We start from the raw sequence: 14,358 nt of genomic DNA on the forward strand, positions 1-14,358 counted from the left end.
GTCGGTTTATTGCAACCCTTTTCTATTTTATAAATGCTCACTTCAGGTCTTAATATCCCTTCTCCCGTGAAGGCACCTTGTCCTTAACTAATATTTAATAGAGTACTGGGGTATATGTATCAAAATGTGGGCCAATTTTTGGATTGCAGATCCATTTCATATTTTATCAAATTAGGGTTTTGATTCATTGGGATTTGTCTAGCTTCTACCACATGTCCGGTGATGTGCCGGTACATTACTTAATTAAAATTTGTTAACGTATATTTGTAATTCTGTGAAATAATGTTTGTAACTTAAGAAGAGTAAAATAGTTGTTCGAAAATTAGTTGCAAATTTGCTATTATCGCAACTAATTCGCAGCAACTTGGTAGCAATGTATACATATCCACCCTCGAACACATGTGTTGGACGCTAGACAACCCTAATTCATCGACACCCAACGTTATCTTCATCTCATTTCCATATTACATCATTCACTATATCTATACCTTCCACAAATAAGAATAACAGGCTGCCACTAATGAGGCAAAAGTTGGCGCTGCAACTATTTTAACATCGGCTTAATTAGCAGAATTGCAACTCACGTTAAACATGTCGAAAGTATTGTATTAGACACATGACAAATGTGTTATCTTTTTTTATCAGCAAATTAATATATGTATTATAAATGAAATGGGTGCACAAGGGGTTCCCCAACCCATGTACAATATGACAAATGTGTTATTGATGGAGTTATTTAGCTTGTTATCATCTATTAGATTTGTTAATTACTTAGTTCTTTAAGTTAATTAGCCAGACAATCACTTGTATATAAGTCATATGTTGTGTGTAATGTATTGATTAAAGCACTGTCACAGATGCGTGTCAAAATAATCATGCTAATGTTGTTTTACAATACAATTTTTTTTAATAAGTTACCATCATTTGCTCGCATTTTTAGAGTCTCTAAGCTGGTATGTATTATGCCCTCACATCAAGTTGCCATATAGTTTAGGATATATCACGTTCTCATCCATCCTGAATCGCTTAGCAACTCGATGCTAGGGTTATTGCTAAGCCAACACGATAGCCATGTACATAGATACCTCAAGCACTTAGCAAAATGGATCTCATCAATTTGAAGTAATGCCAAATAAAATCTGAAAAAAAAAAACCAAACCAGCACTTAAGGGCTCGTTTGACACGCCGTATTATGCATGATAGTATAAGCTTATACAATACATTATGGACTTATCAATTATTTAGTGCTAAGATTGTATTGTATAGTCTTATACATCAATCCCCTCTTATACATTAAAATAATGAATTATTATATTTGATCCATCCTACATATGATAGATAAGGCATGATAAGAGTGTGACGTATAAGTCATCACCACAATCCTCCAACATCGCCACCACACCATCCTCCACCATTGCTACCACCACTGTCTACCACCCTCCACCACCACCACTGTCGCCTCCTCCACAACCACCTCTGCCGCCTTCACTACTGCCACCACCGTTGTTGTCGTCATCGCTACCGCTACTGCCACCACAGCCGCCACCCACCACCACTACCACCGCGACTAGCATCATCATCACTTAAAACACCACCGGTGCTGCCGCCACCACCTAAACCACCACTGTCGCTGTCACACAACCCTCCACCATTGCTACCACCACCTCCTCCACCGCAGCCTCCCTAACGACCACTCAGCATCACCGCTGCCACCTCTACAGCCACCACCCTCCATCACTGCCACTGCCATTATTGCAGCCACCTCGGCCGCCATCGTCATCTTTAGCACCTACTAACACCATCTTCATTTTTATATTAATTTAAACGAAATGATAAGCTATATAGTATATGAGCAAACGTTATATAGTATTAAAATTTTATCAGTTGTTATATTATGCAACATATTAAACGAGCTCTTAGTTTTGTTATTTATTTCATTAATAGGTTTTGTAAAATGTAGCCAAATGAAAGGTGCCAGGAGCATTACAATGGTGGTTTTTTTTTTTAATTTGAGTTGCTTATTAACATTATTCTTGTGAATCGAAAATGAAGTAGAAGATTATTGATTTATAGTAATTTATAAACAACTCAGGCAAATTTTATTCCAATTGTGTGGTCTCTTTTTAATTTCTTTTTTAGGGGACACAAAATATGAATTGTATTTTAATGAAATTAAAGCACTTTAACCAGCAGATGAAATAAAATATGGCAATCAATTATGAATTGTATCTATGCAACAACGTTTGTGTTTCTGAGAAGCATGGAGGAAGATATCTTCACAAAGCATTCTACTTTCCCTGATAAGTAATTAAGCTGCCAGGTCAAACTTGCTTGAAACAGATAATAATTCCAACATTTTCATAGCTGTCTGTTTTGGACCTCCTTCTCTTTTTCTCTTTATTGTGACGCACTCAAAAGACTAATTACAGAACCAAAAAATAAACGCGCATGTAGGATTTCTCACGATCCTTTAATAATATTATATGCATGTTTGGTTCGAATATTAAATTTATGTTATAATCTACTTTTGTTTTGATATTCCTTCCCACTTCCCAGACATCTCTAAAATTTGGTTCAGAAACATTGTACCCTGTATTGCGCATCAAATCTCTAGTCTTGTCTACAATAATTCTCACATTCAGAGAAAATTTATTCTTAGGCACATATGTTTCACATTGTCTATATCTTGAGTATTTTTGCAATATGCTTGCATTTACTAATCAATATCCTCATTTTCAGTTAAATTTTTTGTACAGATTTTCAGCTAAATTCATTAGTCCTTTGGCTATATTCCTTATGAAAATTATTTCATAAAATATTTATTAATTTGATCCCTTACTATGCTTTTATATCTCATTTCACTTCCGATGCTTTTACTATCATTCAATGGATCACCAAACCACTTTATTCCATTCTTGTTTAAGCATATTAAGATCATCTTTTTATTCGGCCAGCAGTCCCTTCTAAAGCTAGCTTTTCCTTTAATTGTTTTTTTTTACATGGGAAAAATTTCCTAACATAACAATTCTTGAAAATATGGTTGATTTTCTATCATAACAATTCTTGAAATACATACCACTACATATTCAACATGAATTATGTTTTCTTCCCCTCTCTTCTCTACCTTCACCGTGGAGGAATGATAAGAGAAAAAAGATGCGATGTGATAGATTATGCAGAGAAAGATTAAAAAAAATGCGTGAAAATAAAAAGAGAAAATGAAGTATGAATAAATCATTACTCTATTCAACATATGTAACCCATTTGATATATTATTCAGTTTACTTCCTGAATTTCGGTGTATGCATGTGCAACTTACTTAATTAGACTTAACTCAATGTATTTCATGAGCTAGCTTATTTCAAAACAAAAAAAAAGCTTATTGTTCTCAATTGCTTCACTTTAATATTATTTTAAAGGCTTAGTAAGTTTTTTGGGCCCTAAAAAATACTCAATTTTCATTTTTATTCCTGGCAAATATTTTTTGTGCTTCTTCATCCTCCAAAATAGCCTGTTTAGTTTTTAGTCATTGATGTTGAATTTTTGTTCTTCTTGAGATTTGGATTGCTTCTCTTATCGTGCTCGGTGGTGGAACACTGTTATGAGTTACTTTGAGAGAGAGGTGGAGCTAGCTTCAAGCGTAGGGAGATTACCTGCAGAAGACACTCTGACGCTCACGTCAATGAATGAGCAAAAAGAGAATCCAAATGATTCTTATAAGAACTAAGGGAATGCTAAGAATGAATAATATGTTACATAAATGAATGAAGGACCATATATTTGTAAGAATCAATGTTTAGGAATGTGAGTCAAATATCCACTAATGTGAGGAATTAATATTTAGTAAAGTGGGTTACAGTTGTCCACTCATGTGAGAATCAATGAAATAGGGTAGCAATGGAGCACATGAATCACAAATAGGAATGAATTTGCATATAGGACTATAAGATGTTAAGCAGTTAAATGGTGAACTCAAATTCCAACAGTTTTCTCTCATTGATACCAGTACCTATTATTCTCGCTTTGTTTACTTTATATGTGCATTTGATTACCAAACAATCAACATTCATTTGGAAATGTCATTGCTTAAGTAATTTAACTAGAGAGAGATATTGTATTTATCAATTTCATCAGAAATGAAAACTCGATACTATACTACGATCGAATCATAAAGTATTTGATAGTAGTAATGGTGTTGGTAAAAGTATCGTTCAACAAGGGGGAGTAGTGGGGAAAGGAGAAATGGTGAGTGTGGAAGGGGAAGGATATGGTGGCTGATAGCGGCGGAGATGGGGAGCCATGCAGGAAGAGGTGAGAGCAAATGGGGGAAAGGTGGAAAGGGGGGTGGGGGAGAGAAAGGGAGTCGTGGGGGAGGGGTTATTGGGAGAGGGTGTGTGTAGTGGTCTATATTCCTTGTGTAATTCAAATGTAATAAAAAATATAAAAACTCCACATGTCAGCATCCACATGCGCTTCTAACAAAGTTGTAAGGAAATTTTAATGTCAATGACTAAAAACGAAACTAATAATTTTGGAGGGATGAAAAACACACAAAAAAAATCATGTGCAAGGGATAAAAACAAAAATGTGTATTCTGAGAATAAAAATTTACTTAAAAATGTTACATGGCAGGTCGACTTGGTCCTGAAATGTCTCCCAAATATCTGGTAGAGTATTCAGTTGACATAGTCCTAACACTTCACCATCAACCTTGATACTCATTCTTGACAATTGATCTATGAGTCCTTAAAATCATTTAAGAGATATAATTAGAACTACTCTCCTTGTACCTCAAAATCATTAAGGAATTCAACAAAAACAATTTAGTATAATTACCTGGCTTATCAAAATATAAAATTTACTATTAACTAATTTAGAAGCATATAAAGATTCCATATTCATCCACAAGGACCTTGCATGTGTCATTAGCAATGTCATTATAGACATTGTCTTCTACACATTGCTGAATAAAACTGCAAACTTTTTGATGTTCAAAAGTTCAATCCTCATCATACTTATATTCTGACTTTTGGGTAGCAAACACAGGAAGATGCAAATTCTTCACAAGTAGAAAATTCTTCATTTTTTCCTTCCACAATTGATAACCAGTGTTATTCAAACAAACCATTCTAATTTTATTTACCTATATTATTCAAGAAGTCAAACAACCTCTGACCAAATAGCTTTGATACTACTTGTTGGGGAGTCAGGAGGAGTCTAAAGCACCAGTGAGTCAACACCAAAGACCGCATAGAGATTTTGATACCAATCTCTACTCAAAATTGTAACGCATTTTCAACTCACCCACTCTTAACCAATGTGGTGCTTCAACTCACACTTGATGACCTGTGAACATTCTCCACTCAAATGTCATGCTCCCCATTAGCGCAAGCTATCAACACTGGCACCATCGTACGCTTCATCGTTCGTCAACGAGACACACCATTGGAAATACTTTTGATACAAAAAGTCATCGCACCAATCATGGACTCTGATACAACTCTGATGGATAATACATCACACTAACAAGAAAAACTCAAACAGAGCAATATGTAGTTGATTATAAGTTTTAAACTTGCGAGAATCTGTGAGGAGAAATAACAAATAACAACAACAACTACATACCACACACAAAGAGACACCAAGACTTTAACATGGAAAATTTTCTCAATGTGAGAAGTAAAAACACAAGCACAATGCAGTCAATCAAGCTCCACTATGATTAAAATAAAGGTTCAAAATATTCTCTTTCATGACACAAAAACGTGCTAAAAAATTAGCCTAAGAACAAAGCAACAAGCTTAGAATAGAGAACTATGATAAGAAAAAGAACTAGAGAGTGAACGTCGTTGTTGTTAGGGCCCCACTTCTCCCACCTTAGACATTTTCTCACCGCTCCAACTGTTCAGATCGAAGAACCAGATGTTGCGAGCCTAGTGTCCAAATGTCAGCCTGACCCAACAATGAGCGAAACGCAATGACTAATCTCTTACGGTTGCTCTGAGTTTGTGTAAAAAATGGTTTCTCTTCTGTCTCATTTTTATGTTGCTTCTCTTGCCAAAACGAAAACAATATATTGCCCTAATATGACCCATATCCCCTAGGTTTAAGTGAGACAAGTGGACTTACACATATTAGATGTTTCTCCACATCGGAAAGGAGCTCAAAACTCAACAGGAAGCTAGCTATAATGAGTTTTTTTCCATCCTCAAAGAATCCAAACTCAACTAATTACTTAATGATAAAGTGTACATGTTAAACCACTCCGTCAACTCACTTTACTCCATTAAATCCCATTTGCTCCAAACACTACCCATGATTTCCTGTATTTTCTCCATGTAGCTAAATTTGAAACTTAATTATGTAGAATTCCCATCCTACACCTAAGGATAGGTTAGGTTCGCATAAGCTAATTAATTACAAAGGCTGTGCACAAATTTAATTTTCATGCCTAAAAAGTCCGCATATCTATGTAGATTGGCCCACGAGCAGAAAATAGAGTTGTTTTAGTAGTATTATTTGTTGAGTTGTGATTTATTCAATACCTTATTTTTTCTTATCTCATTTCTATTCTCTTTCTATTTCTCTTTCACTTTTATTCATATCCCATCATTCTTCACATTTCTTATTTTTCTTTTTCGCTTTTCATATGTATTAAAGTGGAAGTGTGTTTTTACCTATGAACAAAACTTTATTAGTTATTTGTTGGATATAATTAAGGGAATTGTTATTCAGACCACCCACAGCTATTTAGACCCCTCAAAAAGTGCAAAAATACTAAACTACCCTTAATGACAAAAAAAAATCATCACACCACTCCTGACCTCTTTCCTATTTCTTCCACCCACCACCACCCGCCACCACCACCAACCATCTCCGCCACCACCGCCGCCGCCACCACCACCACCACCGCCGCCACCACCACCACAAACTCCATCTTATGTCATTTTTTAAAATTTCAAACATTATGGAGTTGATTCTCTGTCGTTTTAAATTTTTTCTGCAATTAAACGCACTTTAAAAGTGCGTGGTTACACACTTTAGAAGTGTGTGACAAACCCCCTTAAAAGTGCACGCACTTTAAAAGTGTGTTTGTCAGTCAGACACTTCTAGAGTGCGTTTAATTGCAGAAAAAATTTAAAACGACAGAATCTACTCCATAATGTTTGAAATTTTAAAAAATGACATAAGATGGAGTTTGTGGTGGTGATGGTGGCAGTGGTGGTGGTGGTGGCGGCGGCGGTGGTAGCGGAGATGGTGGTGGTGGGGGCGGAGGTGGTGGAAGAAAGAGGTAAGGAGAGAGGAGAGAGAATGTGAAGAGTGGGGTTAAATTTTTTTTATATTTTTTCATTAAGGGTAGTTTAGTATTTTTGCACTTTTTGAGGGGTCGAAATAGATGTTAGGGGGTCTGAATAACCATTTCCTATAATTAATTATTAATAGATATTTGTGAAACAATGTGTTGCTAATGAGAATGGGTGAAACCAACAACTTCTCATACTTGTTATCCTTTTATATAAGACTTTTTACTAAATTTTATTAGACTTCTTAGTACTTCTTATATATAGTACCAAAATATTGGTTAGTACTAACAATTACATGAATTAATTAATGCTTTTACACACTACTCAGTACATTGATTAAGGATAAGTGTGAAAGAGTACATAATATTTTTTAAAATCAATATATTAATTGACTTTGTTACATAATTTAGTAATCAATAAGTGTAAGTGTATTTTATAATCAGGAATAAATGGAGTAATACATATGCATTTAGAGGAGACTTCGAAAATGAAGAAAAGATAGAGAAATAATGAATGTAATGTGATAAAAATAGAAATCGAAAGAGAAATAATGTGTTTATTAAGTGTTTTTTTATAAGCTTTATTAAGTGTTTTTAAAATATTTATATGTACAAGTATCATTATTTGAGTATCTATTGTTTTAGATAATCCAACTACAAAGTGGCTAAAAGGAGAATGGGTCAATTTTTCCATATTCCAAGATTCTAAAGAGAGGTCTATTGGTTAGTTAAATGCCTCAGCAGTGGAGTACTAGCTAGCTCTACTAGTACAAGCACAGTGTTAAATCCCACGTGATTAATTAATTTATGACACATGTTTAATATCAGATTCATCATATGCTTTTTGTGTCTTTATAGTTTATATACCATTATAACTACCCAACATGGTAAGACCACCCCCCACCCCAATTACATGTATTTGTGTATTTGTGTTTTGTTAATATATGTTCCCCTGCAATGATGGCATTTACTACTATTTAAGAGTAGTGCCACTGTCCTACATGACAATGTTTTTGTGCATGCAGATTAATGGACTAATTTATATAGGGACATAGACATATAGTTTAATCAAAGTTTAAACTAGCTTTGTGAGTGGAACTGTGATTAATTAGTTTGGTCTTTACCCACTTTAACTCCTCTCCTCTAGTTTTGATTACTTTTGGGTTCCTAGCTAACTGTTAAATGCATCATCACAATTCAAAAGTAATCTTAAAAAAAAATGGTTGGTAGAGAAACCTGTGTCATTGCGTTGGAGAGAGGTTTAGCTCTTCTTCTTCTTTTTTTACTTTTTTTTATTTGTAATTTAGGTCACGAGATGTACTAAAGATTAGAGAGCATCAACGTGTACTAATTAGTTTTATAATTTAAGAGGTCAGAGTGGAGCAGGTGAACAAAAAGGAAGCTTGTGTTCACACTCGTTTTCATTGTACAAAACTTTCTAGCTAGTTTAGGTCAGGCAGTAATTAACAATCACGAGCTTATTTTATTTAGATTATTTTCTAATAAAAATATTACTTTTACGATAAAAATATCGTGACAAATAATCGTTTCATTGCATTTTAGTTGAGAAAAATGAAATTCAATTTTTTCTAATCAGGTATTTATATGATAACGGAGAACATCTACATGTTGACCGATAGGACTATAACTCTTTCAGTTAAGTTTTTTTCATACATAAAACTCGTACTTAAGACATTGTTTAAGGATAATTAAATATATATCACTTGAATCGGTCACTTCTAGTTGGTAGGAAATTGAAATTATTATGATACAATCACAATAATATGAAATGATTGCATTGAATATAAGTAAAACACTTCTTCTCAGGTGGAAAGGCCTGTCTGTTGAATACCAATTTATTCAAATATTTGATACTTAAGAGATTTGCTTTTAATCTCCATTTCCCTCTTGTGAACTTTATTCTGTTTGCCCCGTTTCCATTTTTGGTATTTTTAATTTGCTCATGCTCGGCTATTTTGTTTTATCTACCTTGAGCTTATACATAAAGCAGCAAGTGGCAGACACTAATATGTAGAACAATGAAAAATCAGTTCATTAATATAACTAAACAACGTGACACAATGAACTTTGCTGGGCAAATTAATTAGCATTAGTCTTAGACTCTTATACTTAATCATGTTGTTATTGTTATTTCAAATCAAGTACATGTGCGCAGCCTAACATATATGACAATGACACCATCAATGGGAGCTGGGGCCCAAACATTGTATTGGTATAACAAAAATGCGAGTCTTTCTATCTGAGTGTCAAAATTAAATGTTAATAGCTTTTCTTTTTTCTTTACAGAATTAAATGTCAATTGTTGGTATCACAAAAATGTTGAAGAAACTGCTGCAATAGAGAATACAAATTTGGAAGCCCAATAGAATTATCCCTCCCGACTAGGGAACTCTTTTGAGAATTATCACAATTTTTGTCAAAAAAAAAAAAGAATTATCACAACAACAATAAGGTTCCTCAAACATGTTTATACAAGATTATGAAAAATAGCTCAAATGGAATGCGAATGCGAATATGAGGTGTTGGTTTGATGAAACTTCTTATACCGTTAACACGAAGTTTGTTTGAGATCATAGATGAATTTCTTTAGTTTGCATACCATTGATTTTGAGTCACCTGACATTATTTCTTCAATGATTCACTAACACTATTTAGAAACGCGAACTATGGAGCTCTAAATCATAATGAACTACTAGTATCATGTCATTATTATTCTGAAATAATCCTTTAAAGATACTGGACATAAGATTTCTTGTTTTCCTTTTGAATGAAGCCTAAACAAGTTTTCCGCTAGGTTTCACACTTTCTAGTGGTTCGACAAGATCCCAAACATCATTGTCTTTTAGGACTTCATCTCATCATTCATGGCATGAATTATTTTTTATAGTTAAAACTATAGACAGAATCTGAATGGATCATCTTCTATTAAATCGATGTCATCCTCATGTTCTTGGAGAAACACAATATAATCATATGGAATTGCATTTATTCTTTCTCTACTGGATCTCCTTAATTGCACTCATTGGGGTTGTTGAGAGTGCTCTACAGGTATTGAGGGAGAACCTCGTTGTTCTTCTTCAATTACTGGAGTTATTTCTTGAACAATAATAGTTATAAAGACTTCATCACTGTTAAAAACATGTTACTCCTCAAAGTGAAAATTCCTTATGTTCTCTTCCTTTCCAAACTCAACCTCCTCAAGAAATCTCGCATTTCCCGTTTCAAAAAATGATCTAGAAGTGGGATTGTAAAACCATATTAAGGATGTAAACTGCACTCTTTAAGCCTTCTTCCCAAACTAATTCTGGCAAGGAAGAATGACTTACCATACTTCTCATTATATCCTTAAGAGGCTGGTTTCTACGTTCTGCTACACCATTCATGCTATGCTTTCTTGGCATAGTGTCTCGCGGAACAATCCCACATTCTTCAAGAAAAAACGCAATCGGCCCTAGACATTGTTCCCATGACCCCATATCTACCACCACCAAGTTGAAATTTAACTTCAGCCTTAAAAGATTTTAAAAAGTCTAAGGGTTGAGACTTCTCATGTATCAGATATATATAAACACAAAAGAGAAAGAAAAAGGAAACACTATTGTTCTTTTATATTTGGAGTTTTTTCATACAAGATCATTTTCATATTCTAGCCAGCTTGCTGCTGACCAATACAGCAATACTTACATATATAACAACCAAAAAGAGAAAGCCATATATATAGGTAACAATTTATGCCTTCACCTTTGTCAAATACAAAGCCACACATAAATGGATCTTATTATCCAACATTTCTATTCTTGATAGAATTTCTCAGTGCTCCTCCTGCAGTGCTTGCTGGAGTGACTGGATTGATGGCCTTCCGTATCTTAGAAACATTCCAAGCAGTGTTTGCAGCATGTCCTGCTGTTGCAAACACATGTTCTGTGGCCTCCCCTGCTTCTTCCCCATATCTGTTACCCAAGGATGCAAGGTGAACTTATATTTATACATTGATAAACAAGCAAGGCAAGTCTGTTTACTTGGATACATAGTACAAAAGTTAATGTTGGGCAATCCTGTCAGATCATCACGGCCGATCATATCTCTCCCTTCTATTTCTATCTCACTCTTGGTGTAGAATGGAATTGGAGTGTAAAAGTATTATTTTACTTATGTCTGGACAGTCTAGTGGTACTATAGAAAGCAAAAGTACATTTAAGCTAAACATAAAGGTAAAAAATGTTATATGGGTTGGATAGATGCCTAAAAAAAAAAAATCTAAAAAACACATAATTTGCCAATGTAGTCCAGTTATTAAGTTCTGCTATATTGTTCATAGCAGTGTAATGTTTTTTTACCTGTTAGAAACCATTCTGGTGGCAGCTTGGGAGGTGGCAGAAAGGGATTGCTTTTGAGCAGCTTCAGTTGCTTCAAACACCTTGTCTGAGGCATTAAGAGAAAACATAGAAATAAAGTTAAGGCTGCTTGTTTGAAAATAAAAACCATAATTAAGATTAGGTAGTGCCCTTTATTTAATGAACTGAGATTGGTATATAAATTGTTGAAGTATGATAATTTCATAATCAAGATCATGGTAGCCTTATAAGATCTTTTGTGAACCAATTTTGTGTATGGAAAAAATACGTGTCGGGAGAACTAGTCACATCAGGATTTAAATGTTCTCGACTAGAACTGAATTGTCTCCCGTGAAAGATGTCTGTGTTAGAAAGTTTACTTACTGACTGCATCAAGGGAAGCCAAAAGCACCTCTCCAGGGAGCATCTTCAGGAATGCTTGTCCTGGTTGAGATTTAAGCACAGGAGCCATCACTGATCCACTCATTATTCCAACACCATCAAGCAAAGATTTGGATAACTTTTCTGTCATAGTTGTTAGCTGTCTCACACTAGATTGGCAAACATGAAAATTAATTAGAGTCAGTTTGTATTTATGACTTAAAAGAACATAATTAATCTCAAGTTCACTTGTGAACTTTGAAATACCGTTTGAGGTTTTCGTTCATCGCATTCTTCTTTGTGGCATCAGCAGTTTTGTTGTTGCTCACACTTTGTCTAACCAAGCCATTATTTTTGTTATCAGTTAGGATCGTTTGCCCTCCACTTTGGACCTGATTTTCCAAACAAGTTTTACATAATGATTTAGTGGATACTTTTCAATTAAAGGGGTGGGCTATTGAGAAGTGAGAGCCAAGCCCATCTAAACCCACATGAAAATATCATAATTCCTATGTGGGTCACAACTTGACAAACATTATCAGTGTCCCAGCTACAAACAAATGAATTTTTGCTAGTTTGAATAAATTACAAGGTTCATAAAATAAAACAAGTACCAAGTTGAGGGTTAATTAGTAGTAATATTTAGCTTTAGTCTGTTAAGCAGGTGATTGAGAGGTTAAATTTCCAACACTTCAGAATGAAAAAAAAAAAAAAAACTCATTGGTTAGCCCTTACCACTTAGTACGATGACTATAGAGCGACAAATCTCTCATTTATCTCGTTTTTTTCCCTTCATCTCATTTGGTGTAAGTAAACTTAAAGTGTGAAAAAAATATCTTTTTCCCCATTTTTTTTCATATCCACATTATCTATCACTAATCTCTCTTATATTTCTATTTCTCTTAAGATAAAACTCAAATTGAGATATGAATGAATTATTTTCCTAATATAAATTAAAAACTAGAAAACATGATAAATATCTAATTGAAAGAGAGAGAGGAATAAAAAACCAGAGGAAAAAAGATTAGTGGCCATATATTTACTCGACATCCATCTAACATATGCATTAGCAGCGGTGCAATGTTTACGAACCACCGCTAATCGATATGTCAGATCGATGTGGGTAAAGAAAATTGAATGTTTACTTATAAGGACTCAAAAACAAAACCTGGTTAGTGTAAGCATTACTGCACATGAAGATACCCTTAACAATCTGACCAGTCCCTCCAGCAATCGCCTTAGCCAGAAAGTGATTGTAATCTTCAACCCTGGGAGCAAACTGCTCCCAATCAAGACCACCTTTCTTCCCTGTTTTCAAATCAGAAAAGCAAGAGTGATCCTTCAGAAAAGATTCCAGCAACCCCATGCTCCCATAACACTGCTCTGGAAACGTCACACCATAGCTCAGAGGCTCTGATCCTCCATCTTTCACAGGCAACGTGAACAGGTAATGCAGAGTATCCACCTTCACCACCGGCTCATCTTTTGTCAGTGGCCACTGGACACCGTTCCCTACTTTGATGATTGTGGCAAGTGATACGTTATCATCCATGACTTTGATGATCATGAACTGGCCTTGAGCCAGTTCAACAGCTTGTCCTTCATCCATCAGGTAAACTCTGCATCCTGGAATTTGGATCAGAACTTCTTGTCTGATCAGGTTCTTGGGTTTTGAGTATTCAGCAATAGGAACAAGCGTGGAGGTTCTCATCATGGTTGGTTCTTCTTCTTCAGGTTTGGAGCCACTGCAACCCATCTCTCTGTTTTTGTTCTATTTCTTTCTTGGGACCGCTTGAATGGGATGTGAATCGAGATAAATGTGATAGGGAAAGTTTGTGGTTTTATTGGTGGATTTATTCTATTCCTTGTGATTGGTGGTGAAGAAGATGGTATCATGGTTAATGTAATGTGACTTTGGGTGGAGAAGTGGAATGTATGAGAAAATAAAAAAAAATGGAGAGCTTGTTGAACAATCTGCAGTAGGGAGCATCTCAGCTTGCCCTGATATTCTTTTCTGTATTGTTCTTTAATTTCATCCACCATTGTCTGATATTCCTTTATTCTGTTTTCCTAGTAAGTCATTTGTTGGAATTTTCACAGGGAAGAATTATGTTCTGGTCTTTTTCTATGTTTTCTTATATGTAAACTTATAAATGAGGTTTAGTACAATTGATATATAGTTTGATTCTTTAAATATGGGTTAAGCATCATATTGGTCCCTGTCTTTGTGTCGCCGTCTGATGTAGGTTCCTCGCCGGAAAAATTATTGAAAAAGATCCTCTTCTTTGTAAACCGTTTGGAGCAGGTCCTCGCCGGAGT

At 34.9% G+C, this 14,358-nt stretch overlaps 1 protein-coding gene across 1 annotated transcript; it reads right to left on the minus strand.

Moving 5' to 3' along the window:
* Positions 1-10,902: 10,902 nt before the first annotated feature.
* On the minus strand, positions 10,903-13,907 carry LOC130739026 (senescence/dehydration-associated protein At4g35985, chloroplastic-like). Its single transcript, XM_057591240.1, has 5 exons — positions 13,208-13,907; positions 12,307-12,431; positions 12,043-12,209; positions 11,662-11,746; positions 10,903-11,274 (listed from the first exon to the last, which is right to left on the minus strand). The coding sequence occupies exons 1-5, from the start codon at positions 13,793-13,795 to the stop codon at positions 11,103-11,105; spliced, it is 1,137 nt and encodes a 378-aa protein (XP_057447223.1). The 5' UTR covers positions 13,796-13,907; the 3' UTR covers positions 10,903-11,102.
* Between the last annotated feature and the right edge of the window lie 451 nt (positions 13,908-14,358).

This window comes from Lotus japonicus, chromosome 2, assembly GCF_012489685.1.
Source record: "Lotus japonicus ecotype B-129 chromosome 2, LjGifu_v1.2".
NCBI lineage: Eukaryota > Viridiplantae > Streptophyta > Magnoliopsida > Fabales > Fabaceae > Lotus > Lotus japonicus.